Below are 26,286 nucleotides of genomic sequence, written 5' to 3'. Positions count from 1 at the left end.
TTTGAAAATGGGGTTTGTTTTTTACAGGCTTACCCTGAGTGGAAAGGCCGAGGATCACCAGCATGGAAACAGTCAGTAGCTCTGCCTTTAAAAAACCCTTTAATTTTTTTTTTTTTTTTTTTTTTTTTTTACATCATGGGTAAAACAGAAAATAATCCCCACTGTGGTAAGGATTAAAGAAAAACAGACCCATATTGAAGGAAGACTTCCAGAACAATGGCTGAGGCAGCAGGAGAAAAATCAAAGGATTTGCCACTGGTCACCTGTTACAACTTTCTCAAAAACATCTCTGAACAGAACATTTATTTATTTACTTAGGAGAAGCCCACCAATGATAAAGACATGCAGGCTTTGGGGGAAAAAAACCCCCAACAATTAATATTTTTGGCTCAGTGTGCTGGTCATGCTCTCCATAAAATCTGTTTTTTAAAACTTAAACCATCAGAAGATGCTGCTGAAGAAACAAGTCTATTAGGAATGTCCCAGAACAGAATTCAAGTCCTCAATGGGGTTCAAAAGGCAAAACTCAAACATTTGCTGACTAGCACACACCCTTCAGCACTGCAGCTGGTACTTGGCTCTGTTTCAAACAGAGTGCAAAAGTAGCTCAGAAGAAGCAAAGAAAAGCCAAAATATGGCTTCATAAAACAACAGATAAAACAATTAGCAAGAAAACTTCCTCTGCATAGTAAGATCTGCCTCTTCCGCAGCCTCAGCTTCCTATAGGCCTCAGCACCTCCACATCTAAATTACAAATTTTTTTGAGTTATTTTAGTTTTAAACCCAACAGGAACAGTATTGAGTAGTGCCTCTAGAAATGGAGGGGAACACTTACAGCCAGGCAGGGCAGTTAAGTGAATCTCTAATTACAGTTATGTCATTACTGACAACTCCAGTTTTCAGTTGCTTCTTCCCCTTTTAACCTTCTCCATCATACCTGGCTTCTGGACTACTGTTTAAACCACATTCAAACCAGTCTAAGTATGAAAATTAAACAGCATTCAACATAGTAACACTATTGTACAAGAATAAAGTTGCAGAACATTAACAGAAAGTAAACAAAAGTATCTTGTTCTTAACAACAGCGACAATGGGATCTGCAGGAAGGATCCCTGTGAACAGATGTGAATGGGAGCCCACGGCCTTGGCATCCATGAAAGATCCTTGGCTTTGGCAGTGGAGAATGACCTGTTTCTCTTTTCTATTCCCAGGGAGGGGTGAGCATATGAGAGGGAAAGAGTGGCTGTCTGGTGACACTCGTGTTAATGGGTGTGCCAACAATGCAATTCCAGAACCAGCCTAAATTCCAGCAACGTGCTTCAGTTTACAGAACAGTGGTTGTGCTGAGGGAAGCTTCAACCTTGCAGCTGACAGCCAGCTGGGAATACAGACTCATTTTTCACTTGTTTCCTCCATGGAATGTGCATCTTTTCCATTAAATGCTTTAGATTATCATTTTCAGATCAGATCATTAGTTATCCTTGTTTTCCAACACTACCAGTATTCACACTCCAAACCAAATGTGCAAGTTAGAAAATAAGAAATGCTCCAATTCCTACAAGAAGTGCTGCAAGTGCTAGAAAATAATATTCAAGAAAAGAACAATTAAAAAATGGTACATTCTGGAGGTGTATGTTACTAAAACATCTCAGAACTCACAGCACTGCTGCCCAAAGTGGTTCCCCTCCAAAGCAACCACTCAAAACTGCTCAGGGAAGCTTTGCCTAGCACAGGAGAACATCACCACAGCTCCCATTCCCACTCTACCTCGTGTCCATGGCTCTGATCTACTCTGCAACAGGGCTTTTAAACATCTGCAGGATTGTCTTTTGCTTGTTCTTGGGCAGAGAACAAATATCATTTGTGTCACTGGTATTAACCACACAATTCAAAACCTTTCCTTCCTTGATGCTGGGGGATTTCACCCGGACCTTGGCAGGGGACTGCCAGTTTTCATTGCAGGAACCTCTCCGAGGCTTGTGGTGATTGGTTTCAGCCTGTGCTTTTGATCCCTTTGAGTCTTTTGCCCCCTTGGAACTGCCCTTCCTGGCAGAGGAGTCTTTCACAGAGCGAGGTGGTTTGGTGCGAAGCAGGTACTCGTCTGGAGAGCCCTTCTGTCGGTTCAGTTTCCTCTCCTCCTTGTTGAGCTCCTTCTGCAGCTGCAGAGCCAGAAGCCTGTCCTGCTCCTCCTGCCTGCGCCTCTCGTAGAACTCCTGCTCAAAGGCTCTTTGTGTCTGCAGGACAAAATCATTCATCTGCTCTCCTTGGTCTTCTGCGCCTTCTGAAAAGGTTCTTCTCCTCTTATCAAGTATGCCCAAGTCACTCATGGCATCAGCTGGGGCTTCCAGTAACTTCCTTTTGGGAGTCCCCTTAGAGTTCTGTGGCCTCCCTGGTGTCTCTTCATCTGAGTGTCCAGTCTCCTCCCCCGGATCACGCACTGCAGTCTGGCTGCCAGACATCACACAGCTCATTCCTAACTGACCAGAGGTACAAGTTTCATCAGACCTTTCAAGGTTTACCCTCTGGACATCTGTTAAACTGCCACTGTCTGACTCAATTCCATCATCATCTCCTTTGGATCTAAAAAGAACTGTCCTAGACCCTTCCTCTTCTGTGGTTCCATAAAGTGCATCTGGAACTCCATCTTCTAAACCATTTGGTCCTGGTGTTTCTTCCTGCTTGACGGGAGCAGTTTCACCTGAAGCTGAGGCACTGAAGTAGTTCATGCACGATTCCAAAAATGAATCCTTAGCACCAGGATCTTTATTTATACTGCTCAGCTGTGGAGACAGGGTTGGCATTTCCTCTTGCTCATCCTGCAGCACAGAACTGTTGCCTTCATTGCTGTTGGTCTCCTGAAGAAAAGGGACACACCACTAATGAAGTAAATTTATCAAAAGCCCATGGGTGTGAATGAATACCAAACTCACCTCTCATGGCTGCACTGCCCGAGTGCTCTGGGGGAGCAACTCAGATACTTCTCTTTTTAAAAAATACCTAACTGTTTAATAACAATGAAAATATTTAAAGTAACTGCAGAAGCCCAGCTAAAGGACTGAAACCACAACTGCAGCATTGCCCTCTTATCAGTGACTCAGACCAACTGTGCAAGCCTGCTCATCTTCTCTGGAGGTTTTACAGGAATGATGAGACAGCCATGGAATGATGCAAATCAGGGTGCACCCTCTCCCAGTGGACTCCAGAACTGGGAATCTGCCCAGTGCTGATGTGCAAGGGGAATAAAGGGCTTGAATCCTACAGGCAAGAGGGAAATATCTCCCAATTACAAACTATGAAATTTATGATAAAATTATTCCAGTTACCGCAGAGATAGAGTTGCTTCTGCCTCTTCCTGTGGTACTGGAGAACGATGCTGATCCCAGCATACCATAATTCTTTGGAGACAGATACCTTAAAAAGAAAAAAAAGCAGCATACTCCTTTAAACATTCTGTCCTTGAATTGTCAGTTCTTTGCATTATTCAAGATCTTCAGGGTCATTCTGACAAACAAAAAACAACAAGAAGGCAAGTGCTCCCCTTCTCCTCCTATGAGGAAATATTTTAAACTCCAGCACTTCACTTTTGTCCCCAGTTGTCTCAAGAAGCTGGCCTACAGCATTCCAAACAAGCAAATGGGGCAGAGGGACACTGAAACAGGCCAATAATTAAAGAAATACTTGGCTGAATCCCTTACTTCTGAATGTCTCCAGCGTTGCTTGGTTTGTTCTTTGCCTTGCCCAGGTTCAGTGGGGATATCTGAAGGAAGAGGCTGTGTGCTGGTGCCGGGCTGCCGGGCACGTGTCCCTCGGGATCCTCATTCTTACAGACAAGTAAAAATAGCATTAGGTAAAACAAAACACAGCACAAACTGCAGAAACCTCAGGGAACTACTTTGGCTTTGCTGCAGAATTAGTTACTTTTGTCCAAAGAATTCTACAACTGTGAGTAACGGATGGTTATGGAGAAAGAAATGTTACCTGTTCTGTACACCTTCCTGGATCTAGCACTGAGGGACAGGAGGCTTTGCTCAAATAAGCACACAGGTTTCATCACTGGGTAGCAAAAATTCAACTAAGCAAAACAAATTAATAAAACAAAAAAAACTCCCAAAGGTAAGATACTTCTTCACTGTATGTTCCTTTCTTCCAGTACAGAATACAGATATTCATTTTTTTCCAAAGAAGGGTTTTTAAAATCATGAGGAAAAAGAAGCATACAGCAGAAAATCAATGTTTTAAAACATTGCACAATGAAAACATGCAGCACACATGCTGGATTTCAAGTGTGTATTACACAGGCTTCACTCTCCCCCTGGCTTTTCAAAAATTAAGTCAATCAAGTCTTTAAAGTACTGGGGTGACAACAGCTTCCAACTACAACTAAAATAAATTTAAACTATTCCAAATGTTACCATTTGCACTGAGAAGTCCAAGTTGCTTGCACTATATTGACATTTGCTGCTGTCCAACTTGATCCTAACTCACCAGACTGTTACTGAGCTGCCAGGCCAGCTCTTCATCTTGCTTCAGCTGCTTCTCCATCTCCCTCCTTCTCTCTTCTGCCAGCCTGTGCTCCTCCTCCTCCTCTGCCAGCAGCCGCTGGATGTACTCCTCACTGGCTTTGTTCTCCTCCTGTTCATGCGCTCGCCTTTCTGCCTCCACCTAAACCAGATGTTTGAAAAATCCCAACGGGTCACTCCTGCAGGGCCACACTTTACACCAGAACCTCGGAGATGACACTTCTTAAACATGAACCATTCACTGTTCACAAAATACAGCAGTGTTTCATTACAGGGGTCTCAAAGATGTAAGAATCACAAGGATACTGTGTGTAGAGCCTTGGGTGTGACCACAGTGACAAACCTCTTGGTTTCTGTAAGATCATACCATTAACCTTGCTCACGTGCAAGGTTAAACTCCATTCCTCACCTTTTCAAAGCATTAGCAACAAAAACTAAGATCTCCAAATACATGGATCTACAGAGAAACTGGTGTTAGAGTTCTTTCTAAGGCAGAATGCCAGCTATCCCAGAGCACCTGCTTTTTCATTATATCTTCCAAAGACAGCACATCTGTCTTCTAGAAGAGTGCTGCTCTCTGGAAACACACAAAATCCAAAACAGCAGGCCAGGAATTTTCAATCTGCCTTCCTTACAGCAGACATGCTGAGAGATCAGTTGCCAGCAACTCCACCAGGAGAGCAAAGTACTGCAAGGATAAAGCTTTTTTTGGAAATTCCTCCCAGTCCTCTGCTTCATGTGCTCCTGTAATCACCAGCAAGGGGATCTCAGCCAAAGGTGTATTCCCACATATTTTCCAACTCTAAATCTTAATACCACTGTGTCAAAACTGGAAGAAGGATCCTTAAATAGGCCTTTAAAATATTCTTTAAAATCTTCACTGATTTTTAGAAGAGCACAAGTAACAGAGCGAACAAAGAAGAAAGAAAATGCTGTCTGTTCATTACTGAAGGTTATCTAATTGTGGTTTCTTACTTGGAGGGAAATCAAGAAGACAAATACAAAACCAAAGGCCAAACAGCTCCAAATATCTGCATTTGCTACTTTTATGTATATTGACTGAGAGATGAGGTAGGAGGTAAGAAAACTCGAGAAGTGTCTTCTCAATGCCATATACAAAGAAATCTCTTCCATCAACTTAATTCATGATTCAGGAGTGACCAGTACATTCTTGCAGCTGCAGTAGCCTTTTAAGTATCTTTACTATTAAATACAATAACAGCTGCTTGTGGGAACAATTCAAATAACTGGATATGAAGCATTTATGCTTATTAAGTGAATTTTTAGACTTACCTTACTAATCTCTGCTTCATATTCCTGCCTGAGCTCCCCAGGCTTGCACAGCTGGTGCTGAGGCTTGGGGACACAGACTAATTAAGAGGAAGGAGAGGAAAAAACCAAAGTCAACAAACACAGAGTCACGACAGTCAACAACAAAGGATTTTAACAACAAAAGATTTTAACTCCATACTCTGTCATGGGAATGATTTGACTTAAATCAAGTGCTGTGATTTAAAAAGGAAGGAATAAAGCAAAAAATACCAAGGAATAAAGTTTACAGGGTAGAAAAGCACAGTGTTACACAGTGGCAGGAACAGGTAGTGTTTCCCAAGCACTGAATATTAAGTAAATACAAAGGCACAGGTTCCCAGAGAAGCTTTGGGTGCCCCACCCCTGGGAGTGTCTAAGGCCAGGCTGGATGGAGCTTGGAGCAACCTGGGATAGTGGAAGGTGTCCCTGTCATGGCAGGAATGGGATGATCTTTAAGGTCCCTCCCAAGCCAAACCCTCCTCTGTTGGTACACTGACCATAATTTGTGTCCTTCACTCTTTTTCATTAGAAAGACCTCAGAAAACTGCAACTGGAACAAGTTGCCCTACCACCAACCTACTAAAAAAGCCCCACCAAGGGTGCTTTCAACATCATAAACCCCAAAATCCTTCTTCAAAAAGGTAATCAGAATTCACTTCCTTCTCTCTGACACCACAGCTTTCAGCTCACAGACTCTTGCACTGCCTGAACCTCTGGAATTTCAACCTAATGAATTAACACCTAAAAATCTTTTAACCACTTCACTTACTTGACAGTGATAAAGAAACACACACACAGACTCCAACACTCTGCTTGCAGATGCTACAGCTGCAAATGAGCAATGAACAAGGCCAGGCAGCCACACGCCAGTACCCCACAACAAAGGCATGAACAAATACCCACTAAAATGACCAGACAGTGTAATTTTTACCCTCTGTACTACAAATGAAGAAGGCATTACCCACCTCTTCCCTGCCCCTTTTGCAGGAGAGCTCTGTCTCTGCCAGCAGCAACACACCTGCCTACCCACAGCTCCTTATTTCCCAGCACCTGAAATTCACCCACAGTAATCCCTGTGCCAAAGCAGAGACATCCCAGGATAAGTGACATTTCACTTACTTTCCTCATCCAAATCCAGGCCGTTAATCCTCTGCTCACACTCCTTCGGGTAATTCTTCTGAATCTTCTCCCAGAGCTCCCAGTTGATGAGAGTATTCTTGCGGGTATTGTACCGTGCCCAGGAAGAGACTCGACGCCTACAAAAGGGGCAACAAAGGCTGGCCTTTTCCACTGTCATCTGGAAGCAGGAATTACAGAGGGTATGGCTGCATGGCAGCGTGACAGGCTCCACAAAGATCTCCATGCAAATTTGGCAGAGGCAGTCCGACAAGGACAGCGGCGCCTTGGATTGCTTCGACATGCTGACTCGAGGTAGAGGAACAGCACTTAGGACAACATCAGGGCCTGAAAGCAAAAAGAAACGTTTATGTTCCTTACGGGAAGTAAAATAAAGGAAAATGCACAATGTTTTACAGCTACTTTAAGAAAACGTTAGTGGATTTAGAAGCCTGCTTAAGTGGCTGCTTTTGCTCAGGGCCTGAGAGATTCCTGAGGAAGAAGCAGATCTTTGCAGAAGTCATGGAAAAACTGTACCAGGTTTTCCTACTGCAGTTCCCCATGAGCTGTAACAGGTGCTCTGGGGATAGCAAGGAGGTGGTAAGGAGAGAGGGGAAAAGAGAGTGAGAGTTCTTCCATCCACCTCTGTTACTCCCCTGTTCTCCCACTGCTCCCTATCTACGACAAGATACGCTGGATACGTTATTCAAGTTACCTTAACCTTCCATTCACTCATTTTTTCAGTATATGTGCTTCCTTTGAGAGCTGCTTTTGGCACAAGCTTGCTTCCAGCACGTTCTCAAGGTGAACTACATCACAGCAGAGCACCTTCCTCCTCATTCATTTGCTTGCTTAAACTAGGACTACAAAGCTAAATTTCCGTTTTCCTTAAGATAAATGAAGAATTAAGACTTCAGCACCTTCTTGTGTGACTTGAAACTGGGGGGGTCACCTGTCTCCTCACACGGTTTTTCCACTTGGCCCAGGAATACTGTGGGAGAGAAAACAAAAGACACATACAGCAAAAGAAGAAACCCACTGATTTTTAAGTTAAAAGCTTCTTAAACAGGCAGCTTCAGAGACAGGAGGCCCTCAAGAGAAAGGCTGCCATTCCTCACAGAGAGCTCGCCATGGAGACAAATACACGTTAAGGCGGGTTTCATTATTTCCGCTATTTTTATTGACAAAAAAAATAACCTCCAGGACGTCAGCGCCCAGCGAAAAGGGAGCCCCTGGTCCCCCCCCCCGGCCCCCGTCCCCCCCAGCCCCTGAGGGGCCCGGCGAGGGCCCGGCACCCACCGCTCCGGAGCCCGGGAAAGGCCGCGGCTCCCGCAATGGCGGCTGCGCTCCGCCCCTCACTGAGGGGCCGTTCCCGCCGCCCGGCTGAGGGCTCCTCCTCCTCCTTCTCCGCTTCTCCTCCCTTCTCCTTCTTCCTCTCCTCCTCTTCCTCTGTCTCCTCCTTCTCTTCCACCTCCTCCGCCGAGCCTGCCGGGAGACAGAGGCCGCGGGCCCTCAGGGGGAAGGCGGGCTCTGCTGTGGTGATAGGACGGGTGGGAATGGCGTCCCACGGCGGGAGAGCGGCGTTAGGCGGGATTTAGGAGTAAATCCTTCCCTGTGAGGGTGCCGAGGCGCTGGCACGGGCTGCCCTGAGGAGCCGCGGCAGTGCCCGAGGCGGGGCGGGCGGGCTCGGGCCCGGGGTTTGGTGGCTGGCTGCGGTCGCTGGCCGTGCTCACCTGTCCGCAGGTGCCCGGGGCACGTCCCGCCTCAGGTCCTCCCGCAGCATCTCCGCCTGCAGGTCAAAGCCGTGCGCCAGCGCCTGCAGGCTGCAGTCCAGCTGTGCGAACCGCGCCTCCAGCGACAGCAGCCTGCTCTCCACTCTGCGCCGGGGAAAACCACAGTCAGGGAATTCCCGAAGGGTTTGGGGCTTTCTGCCGGGACAGCGCGTTGTGGACAGCTCCAGACCCCGTTCTGGGCGCCCTCCCAAGATTTGTGAGAACAAACGCCGCTAAAAGTCAAGGGGTTTTGTCACACCTTTTTGGCCGTTTCCTGGTGCAGAGAGCTTGCAATATCCTAATACAGCCGCAAAATTAGTATGTAGATATATACCTGTGGCTCTCAACCATATGCACTGTTAGGGGCATAGGTTTTTCTCTTAACTTATTTTGAGGTGATTTATGCTTTTACTTATAATGTCATGGTATTTTGAATCATTTTCATTAACATTGAGCAGAACTTCTCATTACTCCTCTGGTTAAAAATTACGCAAATGATAAACAAGCCACCCACAGTGTTGGGTTTTGTTTTTTTTAATGGGACTGTCCTTCCATGGAACAACTGTGATAAAAACTACTTCATAGCTTGTATTTATTAAGTGCTTTTTCATTATTTGGTATCTGTTGTGTTTTTCCCTATTTAAAATTATAAATTATAAAGATGAGGTTTTGAATTTTATGCCGCTCCACTTTTGCTGAAGAAAACTGTCTGGTTTAAAAGAACTTGCAGTGTTGAGACAAGGTACAAGGGAATACAAGTATTTATTTTTGTACCCATTTCTCTCTTTCCTGGAGATAAAGGGTGTGCTGGGCTTCTGTCACTGTGGGTGGTTTTTGTAAAGACAGTTTTCTCCACATTTTCCTCAGTTACCTGATTGACACCAAGCCATGTTCTTGAGAATCCTGAGAATCTGAAAGCTAATGTAGATAATTCAAAGTCCCTTCCTAAATACTGAACAACTATCTCAGTACTATGTAGTCAATAATGATTTACTAGCAGAACATCACCTACTCCTTACAGAATTTTTTGTGATTTTTCTTTTTATTTCAGGCTGTATCAGCTAACAATAACTACACCATCAGCAAATATTATTACCTACATATTTTTCTTTATATTACCCTTTTTTTTCATTCCTAGTTTACTCCACTGCTTCTGTTACTATTATTATTGTATTGTTTTAATGCTCAGGGAATTGAGTTCTGAGTTGTGACCTGCCTGTGTTAAACTCTCTATTCATGTTTGTGGCCCTGTTATGTGTATCTTTGGATGAACTTTTTGTAAGGACAAAATACACAGCAACTGGTGATGACATTAAAAAAAAAAAAAAAAAGAAACAAAACAACAGAACCCTTCAAACATTTTTTCATTCTTTGACACGTATCCCACGGTATTTTAATGACTGTTGTTATAAGAGAGGGACCAAAAATGCCTTTTTTTCCTAACAGCAGCTCCTTCCTCTCCTCCTCCCCCTTCTCCAAACCACACCCTACTTTGGATTCTGTCTGCAGCTGACCTGAATGAGGAGAAAATAAAGAGACTTCAAAAGTGGCATATTTTACTAAGTATCCCCGACCTTAATTCATTGTCTGGCCGTTTGTGCAAATCCTTGTGTAACGATTTTCTGTTGTTTCCTGAGGCTACGAGGCTTTGCAGCCTGGAGAAAGCTCATCTTGCTGCGGTAGGGCTCCTCTTGCTTCAGCAAGAATTTTGGGACGAAAATAGAACTTTAATTGGAAAATTAAGCTGGTGTCATGTCGAAATGTAGGGAGTTCAGAAGAACTGGAAGGACTGATGTGTCATAATTGGATCGAATCTGTCAGCACAGAGAGAGCAAGTGCAGAAACTGAGGTGAGCTGAGTCGGGGTTTGCCGTGAATGACTTTCAGAGCTGGGTTGTCGGATAATGAGTGTTCTTGCCGGTGAATTGCTCCCTGGTTTGCAGCTTTTTATCATGGTAAATAAGCTTCCTCATGGCCCATTCTCCAACTTCCTCCTCTACAAGTAAGAGTAAAGTGATCCAAGATCTCATCACTAATGCTACTCTCAGTGCAGCAGTAGTTTCTCAGCAGCCTTCAGTCCAACGCTTTACTATTTGACCAGTTTTGTCTCTCAAACACTTTTTTTTTTTTAAATTGCCTTTCTGTAAATTAATCTTCTGCATTTTTAAGCACCTGCAACAAACATTTCAGCATTTGCCAATTTTGGATCTAAAAATGTCTGTTCAGTTATACCAGGGTAGGTCCATTAACTGATTTCCCACAGCTGTAACTGAATTCTGGTAGACTGAGTGCTGCTGCCTCTTGAAGTTTGGAATGAAAAGAGGAAGAATGCATTAAATCTCCTGCTTTCATTTCCATCATGACTTCTGAACACTTTTTCCTTTAGTGTAAGTGAAGTTACCACTAAGTCAGTGACCTCTAACTCTGACCAGTGTACACACAAACCACATCCCCATTCTTTACCAGACGGCTTTTAAAATTCCCCTCTTGTTAGTACACAGAACATACTTGGAAGCCATGCAGTAGAAGCTTCAGCATTTCCACTTCTTTGGAAATATGGTTCTATGTGAAACCTTATTTCTGCTATTCAGGCATTTACAGAAATTCACATTTTAGAGCTGTCACGTGGGTTTGATTTTCCAGGCCAGTGCAGCATCCTGCACTTCTCCAAGCTCTCCCTATTCACTCACTCCATGGGATGTTAGACACACTTCTTCAAGCAGTTTCCCACAGAATTAATTTTCACTTTTTTCCTTCAGGAGTTGTTTAATTGTTTCTCCCTCTGGTCAGGTCTCCAAAAGCTACTTTTGTGTACACCATTGTGTGAATCAGAGTCATAAAGGCTGTGGGTGAACCAACAGTATGAACAGTATCTTGTCAAGAGGGAGAAGTTTCTTTCCAAGTTAGCTGTCTGTCTGTCAACACACAATCATTCATTTCCTAAGCAGAAGTACTGCATCCCATCAGCTGTGATACTCTTGATAGGGATCCTTTTGACTGCAGGTAAACCTCAGTTGTATGTGAAACACCTGATTTGACTTTTAAGTGTCTCAACACTGCTCAGTTTGCCTTTAAATGTAACAGATAATAGAATCCCAGAATGGTTGGGGTTGGAAGGAACCTTAAAGCTCACCTCATTCCATCCCCTGCCATGGGCAGGGACATCTTCCACTATCCCAAGTTGCTTCAAGCCCCGTCCAACCTGGCCTTGGACACTTCCAGGGATGGGGCAGCCACAGCTTCTCTGGGCAACTGTGCCTCACCTCCCTCACAGTAACATGAAAACCCAGATGTGAAAATCCACAGAGTGGGGAGAGTATCCTGTCTGCCTCTAACTGCTGACAATTTCAGACCCTTTTTTGACTCTTTTTCCTGAAGATCCATGCTCATATCTTTATATCTGCTCCGAGCCACCTCCATTGGTGCCTGCTGCTGCACAACCAAGCACAGACCAGTGCCAGTGGGGACAGCTGAGGCCGGATTATTTTTCAGGAAGTCCGTGAACCTGTTGGTCACGTTCCTCTGCCAAGTGCAGGCTTTGGAAATAGAGGGTGAATCAGCATCGCCTGTGTCCCAATTCCCCAGCGTTGGTGATTTGCTTTCCCTAAACTTGTAAGAAAGGCCCATTCTTAGGCTTTTTGTTGCTCATGATAACCACTTATTCCTTACCTTTGAACCCTCCAGATTCTGAGGCATGGTCTGAAAATCAGAAGTTCACCTCAAATCTCCAATTAGACGAGCAAGCCTGAATTTCACAGGATCACAGAATATGCTGAGTTGGAAGGGATCCACAAGGACCCAACTCCTGGCCCCCTCAGCAATCCCACCCTGTGCCTGAGAGCATTGTCCAAATGCTTCTTGAACTCCAGCAGCTTTGGTGCTGTAACATTCTCTGGGGTGCCTGTTCAGTGCCCGACCACCCTCTGGGGGAATAACCTTTTTCTAATATCTGACCTAAACATCCCCTGACACAACCTAAGGTCATTCTCTCAGGTCCTGTCACTGGGCACCACAGAGATCAGCGCCTGTCCCTCCTCCCCCCCATAAGGAAGTTGTAAACCTCAATGAGGTCTCCCCTCAGTCTCCTCCATGCTGAACAGACCAAATGCCCTCATTGCCTGGTGACACTTCATGCAGCTGCAGGCTGGGTGATGGAGCAACTGCCCAAATCCCGCAGCAAACAGCCAGGATGGCAGCTAGGAAATCAACACCATCACGGAGCTGATGGCTCTGTCCCTCTTTCCTCCCCAGTGAGTGAAGGAGAGATAAAGCCTGATCATGAGCTCCTCCCTCCCTGTATACACACAATGTCTCTTGCCCACAGAAGTTTCCAGGGCAGCACAGGTTTGCTGCGCTCACAGACTGTCTGGTGTGGTGTCCCGTGCCCCAGCCCTCCGCGCCCTCCCCGTCCCCCCGCAGGACCTGTTCAGCGTCTCGTTCAGGGAGCGCAGGGAGATGCTGGCTTTTGCCATCTTCCTGGAGAACACCAACAGAAGAAATAAAAGCTGCAGCGGGCTCGCTCCTCTCTCCTGTGGCCGGCAGCAACAGCAGGGACAGGGGATCTGAGTCCTGCTGGAGGTTGTTTGTTCCGAGGCTTTTTATAGCCTGTATATCCAAATATAGGTCATGGATGCACCAACACACGTTCATGGACATAGCACACACTGAACCACACAGCCCGACCCGACCCCTTCCTCTGCCCCACTGATCCTGTGTCTTCACAGATAAACTAATTCACAGGTCACACAAAAGGGAGCAACTACATTTTCTCCATTTTTTTTTGCTCCTCCCCATGTTTTGGCTTCGATTTGCTGTTGCGCCCACCAGATCGTGTCTTGGGCCAAAGTCTCCTACTGGGAGAGGCTGTACAAACAGATTGCCTTTGGGTTTTTTTTTGATTTAAAAAGATACAAAGGTAAAATTTGATTTGGATGAGAATGAGTTGTGTTTGATTGTAGAGAGCTGCTTTGAGCAAAACCAAGACACTTAGAATCTCTTCCACAAAGGGTGGAGAGAGGCAGCACAACCAGGTAACGGTTTTCTGAAGCTGGGTATGAAAAAAAAAGAGCTGAAAATTTTTCCATAATATTATGGATCTGGCAACCGCCCAGCTGGTGAAACACTGCAGCACAAACCTCCCACCAGTGCAGCAGGTCCTCAGCCAGCACTAGGAATTCAGTTCTGCGACAGGATAAGGACAGCCCAGGAAAAAAACCCTTTTTTTAAAATTATTTGCCCACTTCATGGGAAATCCAGCATGAACTGAACATGACAAGAGCTGCAGCATTTCCACTTAGGTCTTCCTACCTTCAATTTGCAAATGAACGGAAGCTTCTAGCAAGCTAAGTTCTGCTCATTGTGTTTCAAAGTTTTGGGAAGACAGGAATTATTTGGGTAAGGAGAAGCTGTGCCTTTGGCCCTTTGTATTTCCTTTCCCCTGTGATGGGGGTACAAGACACTTTTTGACACAATTCTGTGTGAGTCTGGCACTATTAGAGTCTAAGGACAAGGGAACAGTGAGAGAGAAAGCATTTATTAAGATGAGTGTAATAGTTGTTATTCCCTGGGATACACAACTAACTGACAGCTGACCCAGCAAACAGGTGTTACAGCTCCCCTGCTCCTCCTTTTGCTGCAGTGAAAAAGTTCAGTTGGCAACCACAGGGAAACTCATTTGATTACTCGTTAATTGATGCACCTCTAGTCTATGCAGCTGCTGACAGTGATGAAAACCAGATTCCACCATAACCAGTTTAAGCCAACTGGAACACAGCTTCATGGGAGCAGTCACAGAGAGCACTGCAACAGCCCAAACCACATAGAGCTGGGCCAGTGACAGCCCTGGCTACTGTTCAGCAGCCTCACTTAGCATTGTGGGTGTCTCCTTAGCACTAATTTTCTCCTCCAGCCTTAATTACGTCAGCTTAGCCATGAGCTAATGTTACCCCTAAATATAGAGACCCGTTTCACTTAAATTCAAGCAGCAAACTGCCAACCCTGCATGAGACAGTGGCTGTGAACATAACAGCCACAAAGAACCAGCACGAGGCCAGGGAAATCATGAGTGCACAGCAAAACCCTTCCCCTTCCCAGGGACCCAGAAGGGCTCACTGTCCAGTTCACTGTCAGTGGATGTAACTGGCTCTGAGAAGAGGTTCTGTCCCCCAGACTTCTGTAAACACCTGGGTGCCTTAAGGTTCTGGCAATGGATAGGCTGATATAGAGCTGGTCTGGTCAGCAACCAACACTCTCCTAGAGCCTTTGATCTCTGCGCACGAGAGCCAGTTCACCTTTTCTCCGTGCTCAATGCTGAGCTTTGGAACAGCTCCAGGGTGTTCATTTGAGGCCACTTTGTTGAGCTTCCCATCTTTTCTGCTGGAAGCAGCTGCTTGGGCCTTCCTCCTGTGCAGAGATTTTGCTGGACTTTTCTGCTGCTTCCCGACATTGCTGCTGACATCCCACAGCAAGACTTTCCCGTCGTTTCCTCCTGACAACAACCAGTATGCCTCTGGCATGAAGAGCACCTGGGAGACTCCCAAGCTGTGAGCCTGGAACTCCAGCTCATGTTCAAACCTGACACCGGTGACCCGGAATATTCTGACTTTACCATCCTGAGCTCCACAGCTGAAGACGTTGCCGCAGGAGGCGACGGACAGGGAATGTGCGAGCGGCGGGTTGAAGAACTGCCCAGCTGACTGCTGGCTCTCTTCTTCCGTGTCACACTCCTGCAGGTTCGTGGTCCACAAGGGACGAGCTTTCTGTAGGTTCCACAGCATTACCTGGGAAAGAAAAATGAGACAAATCAGTAATTTGTGTGTTTTACTTCAAATCGGAGCTTTAATAGTAAAATAAACAAGCACACTTCTTGCCCTAGCTGAGCAAAGGCTCAAATGACTCCAAGAGGTGTAAGGCCTGTGGTGAGGAGGGGTTAAACTTGCTCTAATAAATGTAGCAAATCTTTCTGGCCTGCTTTCCAAACCCCCACCACCATACTCTGCAGTCAATGACTCAGACCTTTAGACCACGGCAGAGATGCACACACTGCTCTAAAAGCTTTTGCATTCATCTCAGCAGTAGTAATCATGATGTACTGCACATCAATTATTGAGAAGGAGGGACACGGAAATGCTAGCAGTGAATAGAGATCATTATCATTCTGGATTTCTGTATCTGCTACTTGGCCTAAAATAGTCACTCCCATGAATGTGTCTGAAAAATAGGAGAGCAAAAAGAAAACAGTAGCTGAGGCTGTGGTTTTTAAATAGGCGTATTTGTATTTATTCTTATATTCAGTGAGTAGATCTGTTTCGTGCTATGGAGTAGGGCATGCTTTACCTGCTGAGAAGGGGCAGGTCATGCTTTTAGACTTTCTTTTCCAGTGCCACCCCACCTCCAAGCCCCCAGTGAAGAATCCTGTGTCTCCTGTATTGCAGTTCAAGCACTACAGATTTTTATTGAGCCAATTAAAAGTAATGCTCTCAAGACTTTTGTAGGATCTGAATTGACAATGAGCATTCTCAAGGCAAACAGATTGAAAAGCACAAGTCAGTCTAATGCAGCACTGGTGTACTGTCTGCATCATAAAGTTAAGTTTCAATTTGTTATTAATAAAAAAATGCCTTCAGTATAATCACCAATAAGCAGTACAGGAGTCTTTAAATTCAGTTCACAAAAGAGCCTGGCTCTGCATTTCTGGAATCCAAATCACACTAAAGCATCTGAAATACATTTCCTGTCCCTTTCCTGTTTCAGTGACCGCTGTTGCTGCTGCACTAAAACTACTTCCACAGCAATTGTGATTTACTGTAAATCAGAGGGACTGGGTGATGCTTTCAGAAAATACTCCTCTTTTCATCACAGACAGCACTGCAACAGCCTGATGAACTGAATCCATCAACTGCTGACAAGTTTTCTGCAAACTAAGTATTTTCTGTCCTCACGGCATTTTCCCCGCTTCATTGGAACTCCTGAAAGAACTCCAGCAAATTTCAATTCTCATCAGCCACGGCTTCCCCAAGGGTTTGACAAGCCCAGAACATGTAGAGCTCATAACTTGTCCAATGGCATGGTGCAGCACAGGGCTTCAGAGTTCTGCAGCTGAGCTCCCCTTTGGGAAATGACTTCTCTTAAATGCAGCCTCAATGCAGAACGATGCTCTTTTCACTGTACAAAAACACACTAATGAAATTCTCTTTTGGGACACAGACTTTCACCTAAAAACCAACTTGCTGAGCTACAATAAATGACAGTAATATTAAAAAGATCACAAAAAATCATCAGCTCACTTTTACCTAGTTGTACATAAATGTTTACAATTCTGCTAAAAAGTTTCCAGCCACAAGCAGAATTAAGCCAGCTGAGGGAGTGAGTGTTTACTCCTCCTACACAGGATCTATCATCATGGCTTTAACATAGAAAAATACAGTCTATACTAAATATCAGCACATATTTGCTCTAATGGGTGTGAGATGTACGCTGGTTTCAGGAACACAGGGTGAAACTGCTCAATGCTGTCACACAAACTTCACCCTGACACCGCTGGAACCACAGAAACCTTTGAGAAGTGACAGTTTTCATATCAGGCTAAACCAGGAATGTGGTCAGACCTCAACCACTGGAAAGAAATTACTGAAAAATATCTGTTCTGAGTGGCCAACACTGGACTTAACTCCCAGCATTGTTCTTCTCAGAATGCAAAGGACAAAGTTTCCTCTTGATGAGGACGGAAAAGTTTAAAAGGCAGAGAACATTTCATGCTTCCAAGATGCTAACAGAACAGCGGATAAATTATACAAATCACTTGTCCTCACAGTGATACGTTCCACTTGGAAAGATGCTGCTCTACCTGCCTGCCTCAAGCACTGTGCCTTTTCCTCACCCCCCTTTGCATCTCATCTACAGCCACAACCAATCCCTAGGGACAGCTGCTGGTTTTGCTCAGTCCAACAAAGAGCTAATATGGCACGAGTGAGCTTTGCAGTGCGCTCTGATTTCCCCTCACCTCACTCGCTTTTGAATCGTAAATGCTAAGGAAGATAAAAACTGGGGCAGAAGCTGCAGAGTAGAACACAGCACAAACAGCCCTAACACTTACGTTTTGGGACAAAACTACTTCAGAATAGTGAGGGAGCTTTCCAGTGACTGCAGGCTGAACACCTACATGCCCGGTGAAAGTCCGTGGGTGCTTCACTACACAAGGTGGGTAATTACAGTTTCACTTCATTAATAACCGCGCACGTGTATGCAAATCACCTGCATGTCCAGTCCACAGGAAACCAGGCTTTGAGGCCGCTGAGGTCGGAAGGCAACAGACGAGCAGATGTTGGAGTGTCTCAGGGACCGGCTGACTTTCTTGCTTTCCAAGTCCACCACCTTTATGGCCCCCGAGTCATCGGCGGCAGCCAGGAAGCCGTCGGTGTCGTTCAGGGAGAGGCAGTTGATCTCCTCCTCGTTCACGTGGAAGCGCTGCAGGGGCTCCTGGAGGGAGCGGACATCCAGCACGCTGATGGTTTCCCCGTGGGAGGCGTACAGCGTGCTGGGGCGCCGGGCGGAGAACACCACCGAGGTCACGTCCTCGGCCGGCGGGAGCCGCAGCTGAGCCGCGGGCGAGCCTCCCCCGGCCCAGAGCGCCAGCTCGCCCCGCTCCGCGCCCGAGGCCACCAGCCCCTCCGCGCTCACGTCCAGGCACAGCACAGAGCAGGAATGCCCGCCGTCCCACTTCACTGCCATGCTTCAGGGACGCCCCTGAAACAAACAAAAAACAAGGCCTGAACTGAGGTGGTTGTTGGTTTCATTACGGCAGAAACTTATCAAGAAACAAGATCATCCTGCGAACTACTTGAAACTTCAGTGTCGAATTTAAAACGGGCACCTCGACAGCTCAGGACAGCTCAGTGCCCAAGCAAAGCTTTCACTCAAACAGCAACGATACCAGCACAGACGGGTCTTTCCCAACCTAAATGATGCAAGCAGTCTTTAAAAAAGAAGCAGGACTAATTTAAAACCGCTTGCAACATATTTAATTGGCACTCAGAGCACGCCCATGGTGCTCACCAACCTTACCCCTCCCTGGTGTGACTGCCCACAGCAGGCAGCCTGTGTCACAGCACTGCTTAGGGAAGCACATCAGCAGAAAATTAAGGGCGAAAAAAAGGCAGCACAGAAGCGTTGGAGGGTCTGGGACGCCGCGGGGAAAAGGAGAGAGGCACACGGGCTTTGTGTGACAGCCCAGCAGCCGCTTCGCTGCCCTAAGGCCCACGCATTTATTTAACTATTGGGCAATAAACGGCTTGTTTCTGGTGGCTTTACCTTTTTTTTTTTTTTTTTTTTTTTATCATGTAATGTTTTCCACGTGATTTTCTGTTGACCCAGATGTAAAGAGCAGCCAGAGCCCATTCATTCCATCAGCGGAACTTCGGTCTTGGCGATCAAACAACACTACAGAGAGGGCCGATACCTTCCCTGCAGCTCGCCTCGGGGCAGATTCGCGGCCGCCGGTCCCCGGGGCCCCCAAGTGAGTCTCCCCTTGCCAACCCCCGGGCCCTGCGGCAGCTGGGTCCGACCGCCCCCCGCCCCGGCAGGCCCGGCCCTGGGGCCGCCCCCCGGCCCGGCCCGCGGGGCGCGGCGCTGCCGAGGCCGGCCCGGGGGGTTCGGGAGGCGCGGGGCCCTCGGCTCTCACCTCAGCTCCCCTCGGCTCGGCGGCGCTCCCCTCGCCTCCCCCGGGCTCCGCCGGGCTCCGCCGGGCTCCGCTCCGCCGCGCCCGCCCCCGCCGGCCCCCCGCGCCTTCCGCGCAGGCGCGGGGCGGTGCCCGCGGCCGAGATGGCGGCGCCGCGCGCCCCCGCGCCGTGAGGCCTCGGGCGGCCGCGGCCACAGCGGGCGGGCGAGGGGAGCGCGGGGGGCGATGGCGGCGGGGCCCGGCCCCGGGCCCGGCCCCGGGGCGGCCGCGGCGTCGTGGGGGGGGCCGGGCTGGCGGCTGCCGGGGCGGGTGCTGGAGCTAGTGTTCTCCTACCTGGAGCTGCGGGAGCTGCGGAGCTGCGCGCTGGTCTGCAAGCTGTGGCACCGCGTCCTGCACGGCGACGAGAACAGCGAGGTGTGGCGCAGCCTGGCCGCCCGCTGCCTGGCCGAGGAGGCCCTGCGCACCGATATCCTCTGCAACGTGCCCACCTACAAGGGCAAGGTGAGGCCGGGACCCCCGAGCCGCGGGGACACCCCCACCCCGCCGGGCCGCCCCTTCACCGCCGCCCCCGGCGCTCGGGGACACCCCCAGAGCCCTCCGGCCCACCCGCCATTGGAAACGAAGGGGGCGGGAGGCTGGGAAACATGACGGGGTTTTATCTCCTAGAGCCACAATGGTTGGGGTTGGAAGGGACCTTAAAGCTGCCGTGGGCAGGGACGCCTCCCACTAGACCAGGCTGCTCCGAGCCCCGTCCATCTCCCCCACCCACCCACCCACCTTCTCTCGCCCAGGTCCGTGCCTTCCACCACGCCTTCAGCACCAACGACTGCTCGAGGAACGTGTACATCAAGAAGAACGGCTTCACGCTGCACCGCAACCCCATCGCGCAGAGCACGGACGGGGCGCGCACCAAGATCGGCTTCAGCGAGGGCCGGCACGCCTGGGAGGTGTGGTGGGAGGGCCCGCTGGGCACCGTGGCTGTCATCGGCATCGCCACCAAGCGCGCCGCCATGCAGTGCCAGGGCTACGTGGCCCTGCTGGGCAGCGACGACCAGAGTTGGGGCTGGAACCTGGTGGACAATAACTTGCTGCATAACGGGGAGGTGAACGGCAGCTTCCCCCAGTGCAATAACGCGCCCAAATACCAGGTGAGGGGGCTCGGCGTGGGCTGGGGGGTGCTGGCTGTCCCTCGCTGTCCCGGCTGGCTGCTGAATTGCTCCTGAGTGGCCCTCAAAGGTCTCTTTGCCTTCCCTGCAGAAGCCTTGTGAGCCTTTCCCCTCCTTGATTTACTGCTTCTGCAGGCTACACCTGTCTGGTGTTCAGTGCCCCTGACCCTGAGTTGTTTCCACACTTTTGTCTCAAACACTCAGTGTGAAACCTGTACTGTGGGTGTCTGCTTAGACATCCTAGTGCTTTTTGGAATAAAACCTGAAAAGACTGTTGTAGCTTTCTGAAGTAGCGACTTGCCCCACAGCAAGGTGAGTGTCTGAGGGCTTGTACCCCTTTGTTGTCTGGCAGGGTGAGCTGAAGTTAGTGCTTAGGAGAGAGTCTTCCTGCAAAAACCTGCAGCAGTGCTGATGGCTGCTGCTTTGCTCACTGGCCACCTTTCCGTGGCTTACATCCCTTATCTGGAATCTGATGTTCAGATAACTTCAGGGTATTAAAGAGCAGAGGCCACCCTAGCTTTTTTGTCCTTATAGAAGTGCCTGTCTTGTCGTTCTCCCTGTCCACACAACTGCCTGTTCACTGCTGGATTTGCTTGTGTTGCAACTTAAACAGCATCATTGTAATTTCCATCTCATATTCAGAGAATGGGCTAGAAGGGACTTTAAAAATAATCCACCCAGTGCTGTGGCTTTGTACTGGCTTACATTTCTGTTCTGGGTGAAGATCTGTGTTGTATCTGATACTCCTAAATTTTGTGTGACAGTTCACATCAATGATCCTTTGGTGTATTTTGTGTTTATTAAGACATGTGCAGTGATCTGCTTGTAGAAGATGTGCTTGAAGGAAACACGTGTGCGTTAGTGTTGGCTGGAAGAAATTCCCAATGCTGGGGCTGGCTGGAGAAGTGTCAGATGTTTGTGTTGTGCCTGCTGTGCTTGTGGCTGTTCTCTGGATAGTTTCATTGATGTCTGAAATAACACGTGTTAGATAAATGCAGCAATAGATAAACAAGAGCTCTGGGCCTGCCTGGATCCAAGGCTTCTGCTGTGGTCTGTGTTGGTTTCACTTGTGTGTGTGTATTTTTCAGGGTTTTTATTTTGCTGAAATTTCCTTTTACCTTGGTGAGGGAACCCCTCTCTCAGCGACAGCACCTGCATATTAGTCTATTCTGGGAGTTTTTTGTAGGTGGCACTTGCCTTTGTTAACTCCATTGTCTTCAAAAATGCTCCTCACAGAGCAGTTGCTGCTCAGCGAGAGCAGGAGCTGAACACAGAATTCATGTAACTTGGAGCCCAAATGGCAAAGACTCCAAAGCTCTGCAGTATTTCCAAATTACACAGCATGTAGTGCCTGCTTTCAGTGCTCTCAGAGGTTCATATGGGAAGGGTCATGGTTATTATCATAAACAGGTGGTGGATGCAGGCTGTCCTGCTTCAGAGGTGCTCAGGATCATGGTGAAACTGAGAAATTCCCATCATAAGAGCAATCATTCATGAGACACAGGACAGCCCTGCTTTAAAATTCTCTGCTGCATTACACTTTGCATTATTTTTGTTTCCATCTGAACATGCTGGCTCTTTCTGTGTGTTATTTTTACTCCCCCTCCTGTCTCTGTTTCCAGATAGGTGAAAGGATTCGAGTTATCCTGGACATGGAAGACAAAACATTAGCGTTTGAGAGGGGCTATGAGTTCCTGGGAGTTGCCTTCAGAGGACTGCCAAAAGTTTGCCTGTATCCAGCAGTGTCTGCTGTGTATGGTAACACAGAAGTGACTTTGGTCTACCTGGGAAAGCCTCTGGATGGATGACATGGATTGTTTGGTTGGGACGTCGAGATGTGGATGTTTGGGAGGAGAAATCTGCATGTTGGTTAGAGGGAAACGTATATTAGAGGATAAAACAACAAAAAAGTGTGGGTGTGTGTCCAAGAGCCATCGAGGGAACCACATGGAGTTCAGAAAAGGAGGACCAGCCGTGCTTCAGAAATTGTGTTACATTTCCTCTTCCTACCAGGCCAGAAAAATCCTCAGGGCTGCAGTTGATTGAGTGGGAAGCTGACACATGCATGTTGCAACAGATTTTATTGCTAAAATGGCAGTGTGACCTCAAACATTTAAGGAAGGACTTGATACAAAAATGCTTGAGGAATTTACCCTGGGATTTGTAAGTGGCGTGTTTTGTGTGAGACTCCCATTTCCAAACTGCTTGTTCCTTCCTTTCCTCCCCGGGGCCAGCGTGGGGGCTGGAGCAGAGCAGGGCTGCTGGGGGTATTTACAGTTTTTAGTGTCCTGAGAGGCACGGCCCGTGCCACTGCCCTTCTCTGGTATAACCATACAACACGTGTGCAGCTATTTTTAAGTGTATTTTAAGGATTGTATATAAAGAAAACGTTGAAAAGAACAGTTAAAAGAAAGGGTTTGCTTTATTCTAACTGGGACAGAATTTCTTAAAGGGGAAAAAAAAATCACCCCCCTCCCTGGCACCAGAACACACACCTGGGACAGGTGTACGGCCTTCATGTCAGTGCAGTTCTGTTGTAATGTGTTTTGGGATGCTCTTGTGGAGTGAGGTGCTACTTTGGGTTGTTTCCTGTGAAAGTTTCCATGGCTTCAGTGGCAGGTTTGTTCTCTGTAGGAAACAAAAACGTTTTCCCCGCGAGTTTCCTTTCGCCAGAACTTGCACTCCCCTCGGGGAAGGAAGGCTGAGCACAGCACTGAGCTTGCTTTCCTCTCCACTCAAAAATGCCACCTTTTCAGAGCATTCTCTCACTTGCTAATCACTGTTGTGAGATGTCTCAACATATTGTGGAAGGAGCACTGGGCTTCTGCAACCAGACCTTACTTCCAGCTTCAGTGGCTTTATAAAGCGTTAAGGCTTGCCTGAACCTTTCTTAACTGAATCAAATCCCCCAGTACCCCAACATTCACCTGCCCAGGACTAGTAAAACTCTCACCAGCCCTTTGATGGGGATTCTGGATCACATTCAATGTTTGTGCTCTTCACTAATTTTCTCAAAGCCATGTCCAGCCCCCCAGGCGTGTCCATGCACTGGGCTGTGCAGGCTGGGAAGCTGCCAGGTGTAGTGAGGAGGGAATTCCTGGTGAAACTGCTTTCCTGTGAGGCTGGAAGGTCTACAGGGAGCCCTAGGAGGGCCCTTTAACAGGGCAGGAAGGCTGTGAGCCCTATGGCTGGCTCGTGACTCTGGTTTCATGCTGGTTGGCATCTCCCAGAGCTGCCTGGGCTGTTGCAGAGCTGCTTTTTCAGAGAGGGAAGAAGGAAATGTTTATACAACCTCTCAAAAAAACCCCAATTTTTTTTGTTTGTTTTGTTTTGTGTTAGAGAATGTGAGTTGCTTGGTATCAGACACTGGCAATTCTCTGAGCATGGAAGAAAGAGGAATTCCTCTTGGACTGTTGCTTATCCCCCTCCCTGTTCCTCAAGGAGGTGAGTGAGGCTTTGCCTTGGAGTGCTTTTGGCCAGGTAGATCACGAGGTTCTGCCCTGGAACTGTGTAAGTTGTTACCATTTAAAGGATTTAAAAGTATTTATTTGTTTTGTGTGTTCCTTACTGAAAGGCAAATCAAGGTCTGTTCCTCTTGCTGCATCAGACAGAACGTGCTGTGAGCAGCAGAGGTGTTTTAGATGGTGCTGAGAACAGCCAAATAAAGGATGTGGGACGGGCATCCAAGTACCTCCCAGAAAAATCTGTTACAGGTATTGATTGTACTGGACTGTGAAGTGTCTGCAGAGCAGAACCGTGGGGCATAGAGTTGGGGATAAAGGAAACAAAACCCTGCCCAGTTTAGGAAAATAAATAGTCCCCAGGATGAATGTATTCTCAGTGCAGTCCTGAAAGACGCAACCCCTGCGGTTGTCCATGATCCAGTTAGAGGCAAGGAAACCCTGAGAATTCTGAGGAGTTTTAATCACAAATTCAGATTGATTCCCGTTCTTCAGACTGCATCTTACCCTCTAAATAATTTCCCTCTAAATCAGAAATGCCGAAAGTTGAACATTCCTTAAGGGTGGGTTTGGGCAGACTCACTTGGTGTAAGATTATAACTTATTCCTGGAGACCAATGCTGGCTGTACAAAATACTAAAATAAACTCTGCTATCATTCAGAAGGATCTGTTGGTGTGGATTGTTGGAATGGCATCTGGGAATCCCACAGATGGGAAGAAGGGAGTTGCAGTTTGGTGCCCCAAGAGGACAGAGGCGTTGTGGCTGTGTGATCTGTTGTGTGACTGCTGGGAAAGAGGGGATCTGAGTGGTTAAGGAGGGCTTGGAAACTCAGGGATCTGACAGCTGTGCTTGGGAAATTGCCTCCTCTGAAACAGGGGTTCTCACTCGTGACTGGGGGAAAGGCATTTTCCTGCCTGCTGGAGGCAGGAGTTGGGGTGGTGTGGTCACTGCCCCCACTGCTGCACCGAGGGGTCTCCTTCCCCCTCAGCTTCCTGCTCTTTCCTTAGCTTTCCCTATGGAAGTTCAATATTTCACAGTGTTTTTTGGAAGAAGTATTGTGGTTTTGAGCTCCGAGGCGCTTTCCAAACTCTCTGCACCTAGAGTTTGCTATTAAGCAGTAAATCTTGGCTAACACCTCCTCCAGGAGCAGAGAGGTTTGGTGCTGGCTCCCCAGGAAGGTGGAGTAGGGTTTTTCAGCCTGAGGTACCTCAGGGTCAGCTGAGCAATTGGTTGGGGTATTTTTCCTGCCCTGACAAGGGATTTAAGGGCTTTGGTCAGGGGGATCATCAGGTGTTCACAGCCCCCATGAAGGACATCAGTCAAATTAACAGATCTTGGCTTCAGAATCTTACAGGATTTTGGGATAAGTGAGCGTTTTATCTGTCATTTTAATAAAATTAAGAATTCCCTGTGGTTTGAGTGTGCTTTGAAATCTTTTGGGAGCTGAACAGTCAGTCCTCTGTCCCTGTCATATCTCTGAGGAGGTGAGGAGCTCGATGTGGTCACTAGTTTGGGGGCAGGGGCTGTTCTTGGCCTTGGTGGTGCCTTGTGCTGGCCCTAAGCCAGTTGTGTGGCAAACTGATAGATCAAGGTGGGGTGGGAAACTCCCTCCTGGAAAATGCTTTTATCCCAGCTGACAGGCTGCAGTAAGTGTACATTTTTGGGAGCCCTGTGTGCACCTTCCCCTGGCAAAGGCCCCTCGGTGCTGTCCCTCCTGGCCACGTTTCAGGTGACAAACCCAGGCAGGAGCAGATGGCCCCAGTGCTGCGCCTCCGGTGAGGCTGTGCTCTTCCCTGCCTGCCTCGGAATCTGACAGCCAGAAATCCAACTTTTCTCCCTGCTTATCCCTGATCTACATTTCTAAATTCCCTCAGCACACTGGGTGTGTTTCCAGATGGCTGCCTCTATTTTTTTTTTCCCTCTTCCATTTTCACTGGGTTGATGACAGCAGCGATGAGTTAAAATAACACTGCGCCTGATCATAGTCTGATCATGAAAAAGTGGTTTTCTTAAAGTATTTGAGAGGTGAGCAGTCCTCAGTCAGTCCTTCAGCTATGTATTTCCATGTGAATATTTCAGTTTTTGCATGTTATAAATAGCCCTTAGATGTGTAAGCGGGTTTTTTTTTCACTTACTTGGAGTGAAATCTGCAGACAGAAAACAGCATTGTTGAAATTGCACCAAGATCTTTTCTACACTTAAAAAGCAGGTTTTCAGGGGAGTGGCAGTGGCAATGCTTGACTCTTTAAGTGACAGTATCCCAC

At 47.5% G+C, this 26,286-nt stretch overlaps 3 protein-coding genes across 6 annotated transcripts; 1 reads left to right on the top strand and 2 right to left on the bottom strand.

The window, feature by feature from the left end:
* Positions 1-288: 288 nt before the first annotated feature.
* Positions 289-13,521, bottom strand: RNF168 (ring finger protein 168). Of its 3 annotated transcripts, none has more exons than XM_066194201.1 (10): positions 13,141-13,521; positions 8,681-8,824; positions 8,247-8,480; positions 7,868-7,938; positions 6,951-7,295; positions 5,814-5,890; positions 4,486-4,662; positions 3,696-3,820; positions 3,324-3,411; positions 289-2,855 (listed from the first exon to the last, which is right to left on the bottom strand). In XM_066194201.1, exons 5-10 carry the CDS (start codon positions 7,249-7,251, stop codon positions 1,788-1,790), a joined length of 1,836 nt encoding a protein of 611 aa, XP_066050298.1. In that variant the 5' UTR covers positions 7,252-7,295; positions 7,868-7,938; positions 8,247-8,480; positions 8,681-8,824; positions 13,141-13,521; the 3' UTR covers positions 289-1,787. The 3 variants fall into 3 exon arrangements, with proteins under 3 accessions (XP_066050298.1, XP_066050297.1, XP_066050299.1); XM_066194200.1 differs by having other exon boundaries at positions 8,247-8,432; XM_066194202.1 differs by lacking the exons at positions 7,868-7,938; positions 8,247-8,480; positions 8,681-8,824; positions 13,141-13,521 and adding an exon at positions 7,663-7,817.
* A 711-nt stretch (positions 13,522-14,232) lies between these two features.
* On the bottom strand, positions 14,233-19,457 carry WDR53 (WD repeat domain 53). 2 transcript variants are annotated; one of them, XM_066194196.1, is made up of 3 exons: positions 19,397-19,457; positions 17,971-18,462; positions 14,233-15,497 (listed from the first exon to the last, which is right to left on the bottom strand). In XM_066194196.1, exons 2-3 carry the CDS (start codon positions 18,445-18,447, stop codon positions 14,910-14,912), a joined length of 1,065 nt encoding a protein of 354 aa, XP_066050293.1. In that variant the 5' UTR covers positions 18,448-18,462; positions 19,397-19,457; the 3' UTR covers positions 14,233-14,909. The 2 variants fall into 2 exon arrangements, with proteins under 2 accessions (XP_066050293.1, XP_066050294.1); XM_066194197.1 differs by lacking the exon at positions 19,397-19,457 and adding an exon at positions 18,781-19,236.
* Positions 19,458-19,564: 107 nt separating this feature from the next.
* On the top strand, positions 19,565-24,684 carry FBXO45 (F-box protein 45). The gene is made up of 3 exons (XM_066194199.1): positions 19,565-19,894; positions 20,185-20,541; positions 22,182-24,684. Exons 1-3 carry the CDS (start codon positions 19,619-19,621, stop codon positions 22,365-22,367), a joined length of 819 nt encoding a protein of 272 aa, XP_066050296.1. The 5' UTR covers positions 19,565-19,618; the 3' UTR covers positions 22,368-24,684.
* The last annotated feature ends 1,602 nt before the right edge of the window (positions 24,685-26,286 follow it).

Source organism: Chamaea fasciata, unplaced genomic scaffold, assembly GCF_029207755.1.
Source record: "Chamaea fasciata isolate MVZ Bird 193981 ecotype frontalis unplaced genomic scaffold, bChaFas1.0.hap1 SCAF_11, whole genome shotgun sequence".
NCBI lineage: Eukaryota > Metazoa > Chordata > Aves > Passeriformes > Sylviidae > Chamaea > Chamaea fasciata.
Note: the sequence above shows the minus strand (reverse complement) of the source record. Positions and strands in the feature narration are given on the sequence as shown.

Excerpts from the sequence above, each read along its gene's own strand:
- RNF168 (XM_066194201.1), bottom strand. The coding sequence starts at position 7,251 with ATGTCGAAGCAATCCAAGGCGCCGCTGTCCTTGTCGGACTGCCTCTGC. Across the intron at positions 4,663-5,813 it reads ATGAAGCAGAGATTAGTAAG|GTGGAGGCAGAAAGGCGAGC; the intron begins GTAAGTCTAAAA and ends CATCTGGTTTAG. Across the intron at positions 2,856-3,323 it reads GAAGCAACTCTATCTCTGCG|GAGACCAACAGCAATGAAGG; the intron begins GTAACTGGAATA and ends CCTTTTCTTCAG.
- WDR53 (XM_066194196.1), bottom strand. The coding sequence starts at position 18,447 with ATGGCAGTGAAGTGGGACGGCGGGCATTCCTGCTCTGTGCTGTGCCTG. Across the intron at positions 15,498-17,970 it reads CCTGTGGACTGGACATGCAG|GTAATGCTGTGGAACCTACA; the intron begins GTGATTTGCATA and ends TTTCTTTCCCAG.
- FBXO45 (XM_066194199.1), top strand. The coding sequence starts at position 19,619 with ATGGCGGCGGGGCCCGGCCCCGGGCCCGGCCCCGGGGCGGCCGCGGCG. Across the intron at positions 19,895-20,184 it reads TGCCCACCTACAAGGGCAAG|GTCCGTGCCTTCCACCACGC; the intron begins GTGAGGCCGGGA and ends TCTCTCGCCCAG. Across the intron at positions 20,542-22,181 it reads ATAACGCGCCCAAATACCAG|ATAGGTGAAAGGATTCGAGT; the intron begins GTGAGGGGGCTC and ends CTCTGTTTCCAG.